This window comes from Seriola dumerili, unplaced genomic scaffold (genome assembly GCF_002260705.1).
Source record: "Seriola dumerili isolate Sdu_G_001 unplaced genomic scaffold, Sdu_1.0 BDQW01000187.1, whole genome shotgun sequence".
NCBI lineage: Eukaryota > Metazoa > Chordata > Actinopteri > Carangiformes > Carangidae > Seriola > Seriola dumerili.
The window spans coordinates 2,236,254-2,246,147 of record NW_019174442.1 but is presented as its reverse complement, the minus strand read 5'-3'; the positions used below and the strand labels follow the sequence as shown (position 1 = coordinate 2,246,147).

Here is a 9,894-nt window from a genome sequence, read left to right as displayed (position 1 = left end):
CATGAAACCTTTGAAGTCTATGAGCTCATATCAAAACCACTCATCTGAAGCATCTTCCCAGGAACAGTCTGGAATAAATCCTCAATTAACAAGGCCTTCCGTGCCTCTACTGTGCAGCTCCTCTCACCTGACCAGCTCATCTGCGCTCTGAAATATCCTCAAACTGCCAAAAACACAGCCGGCTCCCACTCAGTGCTGTTCCTCACGACGAGGTCTGTTAACTCGACCTGACGCGATCCTTCTCAGAAACCCTTTGATCAGTTTAAGCACACAGCGATGATGGCTTGGACTCTTTGGCTTGTTGCCTCATCTGCCTTCTTGGAAGTTGATTTCATGAGGGTTTGTTTGAAGTCCTGCTGTGAAGTCTCCCTGGCTAATGCTTTCTCTTTGTGCTGTTTATCTGCTGAATACATCAGATTCACAGAATATTGTATATAAGAGACACAGACCATATACATACGAACAGAAAACCATACTCGGATTATTTATTCATTCACTATTTCATCATGCAATTAAGTATTTACTGTAAATGGTTGCATCAAAGTCAAGGCCTCGAAGCCTGCGACAGGAGTGGGAGACAACAAGAGTTGGCAGCTAAAGAAAAGTCATTTAGTTCGCTCCTTACTGGGGTAAATCACCATGGTAACTGATGCTGAACTCCTAACCTGTTCCGGAGCCGGTTCACTTCAGAGGATCAGATCAAAACCAGTCAACAAACAAACTACTGACCAATCAAAATCAAATCGTGGTTCTGATATTGTTGCCTCACTCAAACGACTCTTCCTCTGTCCAGGTACCCTCGCATCAACAAAGAGTCCCTCCTCCCTGTGGCCACAAGCCTGACCATGACGGGGCAAAACGCAGAAGGCTGGTACCCTCCGGGCCACGGCGACATCTACGCCAGCTTCTACAACTCGGGCCTGTTGGACGAGCTGATCTCGCAGGGCAAGGAGTACATCTTTGTGTCCAACATCGACAACCTGGGGGCCACCGTGGACCTCCACATCCTGCACCACCTGGTCAGCCAGCCCAACGGCAAGCGCTGCGAGTTCATCATGGAGGTGACGGACAAGACACGTGCCGACGTCAAGGTATGTGGAGCAGCAGGAGGTCTGGGTTCGCCCGGAAACAGTGGGTTATGATATGCAGGGTTTGTTCTTTTCTGTTTGGGTCAACGAGAGAGAGAGAGAGAGAGAGCGAGAGAGAGAGAGAGAGAGAGAGAGCAGCTGTGGTTGAGTGAGCTAAAGAGTAAATGAGGACAGGGAGTGGTGTTTGATTGTATGATAGCAGCTATGGTCTAAAGCACAAATAAACACACCCACACCTTTGTACACACCTGTGGGAAGGTCCAAGACACACGTACGTCCACGACACAGAGAGAGAGCGGAGGGCAGGGGGCTACACTCCCACTTTGCTCAAAGGTTGCAGCCCAGAAACGTCCTGAACACAGAACAATAAGAAGAGAATGAGAAGATACAGGCAGATTAAATCCACCTCAACACACTTCCACTGGGTCATAAGTGATGGTTGAGAGTGATCACTTGATGTAGTCTGAAGCTGAAACTCTGAATGGCTTTGTCCACAGCAGCATTTAAAGCAGGTGTTATAAGGTGACGGAGGCCGAGTGAAGATTTTTACACTCTAACTTGTAAAAATCTAAACTCTTGGTGATATCATAACTTACTTTCTAGTGGACGTCAGTTAAATAGCAACTACTGGACTCCTGTTTTCAATTATGACGTGACTTATAAAAAGGGTTTTTTAGCGGAATGGAAAACTAACACCAACCAACTTTTATTACTCTAAAGAACAACTTTTAACAGTCCTTATTAAAAATACAGATTGAAGTCAGACATTCACACGGACAGAACGTGCTGTGAAAAATGCCAACTCTTATTTTCAGGGTGGCACGCTGATCCAGTACGAAGGAAAACTGCGTCTGCTGGAGATCGCCCAGGTGCCCAAGGCCCATGTGGACGAATTCAAGTCGGTCTCAAAGTTCAAGATCTTCAACACCAACAACCTGTGGATCTCTCTGGCTGCTATCAAGAGGCTGCAGGAGCAGAAAGCAATGGACATGGAGATCATAGTCAACCCCAAGGTGAGTGAAGAGGTTGTTGAGTAGCTTCCCATAGATAACAACAATTCAGTTGTGTAGCATTGATTCAGATGAGCTGCAGATGATTAATAAAGGATTTGGTTCTAGATTATTTATAAGGTCATTACCTCTGATGTCAAAGAGGCGACGCCAGAAGGTTTGAATCTCAGAGCACATGAAAGAAGTATGACTTAAAGTTGCTTCTGAGGACCGGCATTTATCACATATGGCCATCGTTGCTGTGAAAACATGTTAACATCAGTGCATTACAAAGATTTTGGTGACGATGGCTGACTAACACAGCTCCCACCAGGACAACTAACATGAGTCTTAACCCGGTGTTTGACAGCAACAACATAAATCCTGCAGATCTGAGGTTTGTGAGCCGCGGCTCCCCAGAGGTTGAAAGGGGAGGTGCAAAATGTGTGGTGCTTCTCAGAGTCATAGCTCAGTCACATCTGAACACGCAGACCTGGAAATTCAGTGTAACATAGACTTACTGAGAATGTGATTATGTCTAATGTCCATCGTGGATAAATGTCCATGAATCCTCTTAGAAATGACAGGAAAAAGACGATCCCAGTACAGAACTTGCCTGAGAATAAGGATAAGTTGTAGCTTATCGCTAACTCACTGATTCCATGGCAACATTATACTTCCTGTTTACAGCCGTCAAAATCCCCTAATTGTGAGAACTTAAGGTACAAATGGAAGGTATACAAAACAGTTGTCACAGTTTTGTATGAGGAGAGACCCACAGTGTCTGTCAGATGTCGCCTGTTTACATTTCCCTTCTGTTCGACAACACAGGCTTTTCCCCTCAGTGGGAGAGATACTATAAGTCTCCTGAAATCTGCTCTCGTCTTTATGTTTCTCCCTCTTCCCTCTCTTTCAATAAATTATGGAAGCCATCAGAGTGAAATGACTCATGTCCTTGTAATAGTCTGTTGTTGGATCGTCCGTGTGAGTCTGAAACCCTGAGGGGACCGGTTGAAAGAGGGACCACACAGGGACGGCTGAGTGTGCAATAGATGCTCAGATAAAAACAATTCACTCTAACTAACCAGGCGACCTCCCACAACAGCATCATCTGCGCTGTTTCACCCTGGCCACCCCGTCATGTCGGGAACAGACGCCTCGCACAGCAGAGCAGAGAGATATCTGCAGCGCTCTCCTCTACGGAGACCACCACTTCTGAATAAATCATATCTTGCTAAAATAAAAAACAAAAACAATCTAAGCTCGCAGAGGAGACTCATATTTGGAAGCCTCTCTGTGTGTATGTGTGTTTGCATTCCTGCACAGCTCCACTTTCTGAGCTGTTTGTTGTCGTGAGGTTTTTGCATACAAAGGAGAAGAAAAGCAGCTTCAAACCAATCCACTTTTCTGGTCACCTCTCCTGTGGCTCATCTGCCCTACTTGGACTCCATTTTCAGCTGTGTGTGTGTGTGTGTGTGTGTGTGTGTGTGTGTGTGTGTGTGTGGGATGGCATAAGAGAGCCAAAGATGAATTTAAAAGTTTAATTTCCCCCACAAACGTCACTTCTGTGACTTAAAATTTAAAGCTGCATCTCATTCTGCTCTACTTATCGAGCTTGTTGCTGCAGCTCTCACACACGTTTGCATATAGTTCATTTTCTTTTTAATGAAGCATAGAGTGAGGTAGTTAAAAACTTGCTGCTTGAATTAACATGAAGGAAAGGTGTGAGCGTCATTTGTTGGAGCATAATTTTAAGGCTCCATGTTTGTCCTTCACTGTCCTCCAAAGCTCCTGGTGACAGAGCAGTCCTGTTAGAAGCACTGCAGCAAACAAATGTGACTTGATGTGACTTGATGTTATTTTGGTTGTGCTCGCCCCCCACCCCCCACCCCCCAGCAGAGGAGCGCCGCCTCAGGGTATGCAAATCTGCAGCCGGCGTAATAAATTCAGTGCCGAACCGCAGCAGCCTCAGTCCTGATTATTGCTTTCTCGGCCTATAGATGTAATTTTCCAGCCCTTGGTTACAAAATCACACACCGTGACATAGTGAGTGTTATGTAACGGCTGATAACTGTGCGGCTTTACGTAACCGTATGTGTGGTCCCTTCTAGGTATGAGTGCAGTACTAAAACTACAGGGTTAGAGGGGACGGTTCCCGTTACAGCCCCGCACATGAGAGACACCTAAGATAAAAACGGCCATGAAGTGGTCAGTGTTACATAATGACCCAGATCGTTATATCATTACACGTCGTCCTGTCCACCTGTGTGGTTTCGAGAAAGTTTTTCTAGTATCTCCACAAGACGACTGGAACAGTTTGTGTTTGCTGTAATGATGATAATTAAAGACCCCTCGTTAAAGTGCTTTCAGTGTAAGTGATGGGGGACAGAATCCACAGACTTCCTCCTGTGCAAACATAAACCCAGAACAGAACTGGTGCAAATATTATCAAAGAAAGAACCAGTTGGTGGTTTCCCAGCCAGTCAAACTAGGAGGAGCTTGGCATACAGAGAGAAGATGTGTGGAGTTGAGGTATTATTTTATTAGTGGTGCTACATGGTAAAACCCTCTGCTGATGAAACTGAAAACTATCATGACCAGCAAGTCGTGACGGTTTGATATTTCTGGAGAAACGAGGTTTTAAATCAACCACACAACAGATGTGTTCACAGTGAACCACAGATGTTTCAGCTACAAAAAGTCTTTGGAAGCAGTTACGTAACAATTTCCAATTCAAGTTAGTTTTACTGGTATGACTAAACAGTTAACTTACTGTTGCCAAAGCAGATTAACAATGCAAGTTGTGTACAGTATTAGTATAAACTATATAGTGTCTAATAAGACTTTTTACGTGTGTAACGTGTGTTAACATGATTCACTTTTTCTATGTAAAACAAAAGGTCGAACTTGGTTCTTTGTGGCTCATTAATGGATTCAAATCTTGGCAATGTTTCTCAAGTAGGTTCATGTGTGTGTGAGAGAACTCGGATGAAATCACAGCACCAACCGCAAACACTTCTTCGTGTTGTTTTTAAACATAAAGTTACTTCTCCCTCCTCTCGTTCATCCTCAGACACTTGACGGTGGACAGAACGTCATCCAGCTGGAGACGGCGGTGGGCGCAGCTATCAAAAGCTTCGACAACGCCCTGGGAATAAATGTACCTCGCAGCCGCTTCCTGCCCGTCAAGACCACGTCGGACCTTCTGCTGGTCATGTCCAACCTGTACAGCCTGGAGGCCGGCTCTCTCACCATGAGCCCCAAGAGAGAGTTCCCAACCACGCCGCACGTCAAACTGGGCAGCTCCTTCACCCAGGTGACAATGAGAACACTGTCTGTGTTGTTGTCATCGGCTCAGATATAAAACTAAACAGCAGATGTTAAAAGTTTAGTTCAACGCCCGCAAAGACGTGTGGTTTTAACGTTTTCCAGAAGTGATTTTCTTTTAAGCTTTTATCTGAGACCAAAAGTGACACAGTAAATAAATCAATAGTTAAATATGGAAATGAATACATGCAGAAATAAGTAGGGGGAAAAAAACAAAAACATAAATACATACAAACATCAGTAAATACAAAAAGTTTTTTAAATTTCTTTATTTATTTATTGCCTTATCTCAGAAAATATTCATTTGTACTGAATGTATCTTCTAACACTTCCAACACTTCTTCTCGAAACTTAATTCTCATGTGGCTGGAAGTGATGAGATGGATCCTGACCCTCACATACAGTAGGATAAACAAGTGTCCTCTCGTGTCCGTCTGTGCTCAGGTCCAGGAGTACCTGACCCGCTTCGAGAGCATCCCCGACATGCTGGAGCTCGACCACCTCACAGTGTCTGGAGACGTCACCTTTGGGAAAAATGTTTCGCTCAAGGTAAACGGCTTCACTCAAAATGAAGTTTTACTGGATATGAGACGAGGAAAATGATCACTTGTATGTATCTGCTGCACTGTGCTCACTGTAAACTCTCATGTAAAATCAAAGTGGATTTTAAAAGGCTTTTAAAGGGGAACAAATGTCACTTCACCACAAAATTAGATTCAGATTAGTTCTAAACGCGCAGAAATGTCTTTGGTTGAACTCGATAACCCAGAAAGACCATTGCAATATTTATATTGCCCACACTGATGGTACCAGACTGTGGATCTTAAAAAGGCTGCAAACCGCTGGGGATTTTTTTAGTTTCTATATTTGTTCATGTGGCAGAGATGAATTCTGGAGAAACACTTGAGGCAGCTGCGGGTGAAAAGATACAGAGAAATCCTTAAATTTCACTGACCTTTAAATGCAACCCTAAGAGATCATAATCTGGTCTCAGCTCTCAGGTCACGTACATTTGAACAAAGATGTAATGAGAGGACATAACAGAAGCTGATTTATTGCTTTAATCAAGTCCTGGCTTGAAAATGTCATTCAGCCATCGGCTCTGGTCCCGAGAAACAAAAACTAAACCAGTGGTGGAAAGTAACCAAGTGCATTTACTCAGGTTCTGTGCTTTGTGCAGTTTTGACGGACCTGTACCTACTTTCCTTGAGTAAATGAGGACGTCTTCCACCGCTGAACTAAACCCATCACTCTTCCTCCTCACAGGGCACCGTCATCATCATCGCCAACCACGGAGATCGGATCGACATTCCTGCCGGCTCCATGCTGGAAAACAAAATCGTCTCCGGCAACCTCCGCATCCTGGACCACTGAGGCCTTTTTCACCCCACCACCTACCCCCTGCCCCATCATGTGACCTACTTGGCTTTATCCCAGTCATGTGACCTGTTTGTCCTGTTTACCCGACAACAGATTGTGAGAGGAAGTGGCGTTTCCCCGAAGGCTGTGTGTGATCGCATGTGCAGTGGTACATTAGGACGTAGTTTACACGGTTGGTTGTTGGGAGTGTGTGTAGCTTGCATATACTGCCCTCTACAGGCTGTTTATTATATAATATAAAACTGTAATAGTATTAATAAAGAGCTAATCATAGCTGTCACTTTACATAATGAGCTATATTCATGATAGAGAGAAAATCAACATTTCAGATTTTTATTTTTTGAATTCTAGTTTTAACTCATGATTTTCACTGTTTCCTGGCCAGAAAAATAAAAACCTGTCAAAATACTGAAAATAGATATGAATGAGGAACAAACCTGATGATTTCATCATCATCATCAGCTTCATCCACAGTGTGCACCTACAGCACTGCTAATGCAATCACATAATGTACGTACGCAGAGAAGTAATCTGCTTTCTGAAGTGACGGAGGAGTTTAGAGCATTTATTTCTAGCACAAACAGAAAGACCTCGCTACAGCTCTCCACATGGTTCTACAGATCAGCTGTGATATGTTCATGCCAGGTAGCGTGCAGTGGGTTTATTGGAGCAGTGTGACGTCACCAAAACAATGGGCTCAAAGACACACACACACAAAAACAACTCTGTAGTCATTTGATCCACTGTTAATAGTTATTATCTTATTAATAAAGATATCAATTAGTGCAGTGTTAACTTAAAACAAGAAACAAAACTGTGCATTGTGAATTTGTTGAACCATGCAGAGGTCAAGCCTGAAGTGAAGTTTGTGCTAAGAAATATATTTTGAACCTTTCTCCTGTGATTCCCAGGTTATAGAGCGTAGAACGTATTTCCACTGGGTGTATTTACACCTGCAGTGTCCAGACTAACCTGGTAAAGACTGTAAAGCTCGCAGGAGTTTGTGCCATAGAAAGGAACCAAGATGTCACCCATGTGATGCCCGAACAACCTCTCGTCTTTGTTCTGCCCTGTAGCTTTTGGACTGTAATGATCCATGTCTGTCCAGGTCTGATATGTGACAATGCCATGAAATGTTATGTAATAGTTAAAATTATATTCATTTTAAAGTGAAGGCCTTTATTTATATAGTCCCAGTGTGATGTAGATAATGAAAAATGTCACATTGTGCATTATTTTTTTGTTTTTATTCAGTATGTTCACATGTTGTATGAAACCTTATGCCTCCATTATGGTGTCAAATCTCTCCCGTTTCCTCTCTGTCCATCTCGTCATTCAGCGTTGAGTCTTCACACAAAGCGAGACGGGACATTTTAAACCATGTACGCAAGAGTTTTAGTGTGAGAATACTTGAGATGCGTGCGGCCTGGCAGCCCAAAAGCAATAAATGTTGATCTGTGACAGTGACGAGGTCTGCGCCCAGTTCTGCCTCCTCAGAGCTGAATAAAGTGCAATATGAACTACTGAGCATGTGTCATCCCTTGTGTCTGTGCACCCACGATCGCTTCATTTAGTCAACTTCATTCAGTCGGATGAAAAAGTTATTGAATAATAACATTAACTGTACGATGGTTTCAAGTCTGGTGTCAATGAGGCGAAATACAAAGAAGAGGGACACAACGAAGATCACAGGACAGAACTGAAACGTTTACGAATTGTATTTGTTTTTCTATCTGATCCAGTATTTGGCATCTTCTTTTCCATAAAGATTTTTTTTTTAATAATCAGAATCAGGACAGGTGACATCAAAAAGATGTGAGCAGGAGAAACTGAAATTAACACAAAATGACTAGAAATGTCATTCTTATAATTAATTCTAGGAATATTCTAGGATGTTTCTTGACATATTTATGCCTTAGTATACTATGACGTTTTTCTGACGTTTTTATGCCTTACTATCATATAATGTTTTATGCCTTACTATACTATGACGTTTTCTTGCCTTAATATTCTATGACGTTTCTTGACATATTTATGCCTTGATTTGACTAAACTAACTAATTTCAGGCTTAGGTTGAGAGTTTGTTAAACACAAGACAAATAAATAAGTAATATAAATATCCTACTCTCTGCTTTTGATTTCTAAGCTGGAAAAACAGATTTTGTTAGTTTTTGTAACATCATATACTGGCCATTCAAATAAAACACACACACAGTCAAACGTGTCACTTTTACACTTTATTGTTTAAAGTTGTTACAAAAAAGTGTTTGCTGGAAACATTCTTTGCTTTTGCCTTAGTAAGCACAAGGAGACACCGAGAAGAAGAAGAAGAGCGAGTGAGGGGAGGTGCGACAGACTGACGGACGTGTACGTGAAGAAACAAGGCTGAGATAACAGTACAGAGACAGAGTGAAGCCCTTACACACACTTTATTCAGAGAGAGAGAGAGAGAGACACGGCGCCACAAGAGAAAACCAAAACAAGACTGGGTGAAGGAGAGGGAAGACACAAAACTTTAAATCCAGAACAGACTTTTTAACTTATGAGGTATCCTCAGAAGATTTTAGCAGTGTGTGTGTGTGTGTGTGTGTGTGTGTGAGAGACACAGGTCATTGTTTTTCTCCCTGAGGTGAGTTGGTGTGTTGCAGTCCGAGCACTGGGGGGGGGGGGGTAGCTCGATGAAAAATGATCTGTGTGTGGAGAACTACTGTGTGGACACATGAACACACACACTAACTGAAGACGTGTTACCCAGGCACTCTCATACAATCATCATGATCACATAAATTACAATCTCACTCTCACACACGCTTCACACATACGCTAAGGTTACCTGCAGAGGCTCTGTGCACTGAGGAAGGTGTTGTGGATAGTTTGGAAGTGACTCTGACCAGTAAAGCTGCTGCGCTGTTGTTTAGTTTCTACAGTTGGAGTGTGTGTCTCCTTCTCTTGCCGACTGCAGCAGCAGGAGTAAAGTGGACCAACATGGCGTTGCAGGATGTGTTCTGTGTACGCGGGAGAATTTGTGCTTTCACACAAAATATCAGGATCGACTTCTCTACACTTAGTACTTTGTCACACTATTACACCTACTATAGTGGAGGAGAAG

The 9,894-nt window shown here is 43.0% G+C and overlaps 1 protein-coding gene across 6 annotated transcripts in view; it reads left to right on the top strand.

Annotated features, from left to right (window-relative positions):
• LOC111227428 (UTP--glucose-1-phosphate uridylyltransferase) overlaps positions 1–8,311 on the top strand; it is a 31,554-nt gene extending 23,243 nt beyond the window's left edge. For 5 of the 6 annotated variants that reach the window (XM_022752896.1, XM_022752895.1, XM_022752894.1 and 2 more), the window contains exons 6-10: positions 794–1,091; positions 1,904–2,101; positions 5,151–5,393; positions 5,849–5,953; positions 6,671–6,778. In XM_022752896.1, coding sequence (XP_022608617.1) covers positions 794–1,091; positions 1,904–2,101; positions 5,151–5,393; positions 5,849–5,953; positions 6,671–6,778 — 952 coding nt within the window. Of the gene's footprint in view, positions 1–793; positions 1,092–1,903; positions 2,102–5,150; positions 5,394–5,848; positions 5,954–6,670 lie in introns of all 6 variants that reach the window. The other variant, XM_022752892.1, reaches the window with a different exon arrangement.
• Positions 8,312–9,894: the final 1,583 nt, after the last annotated feature.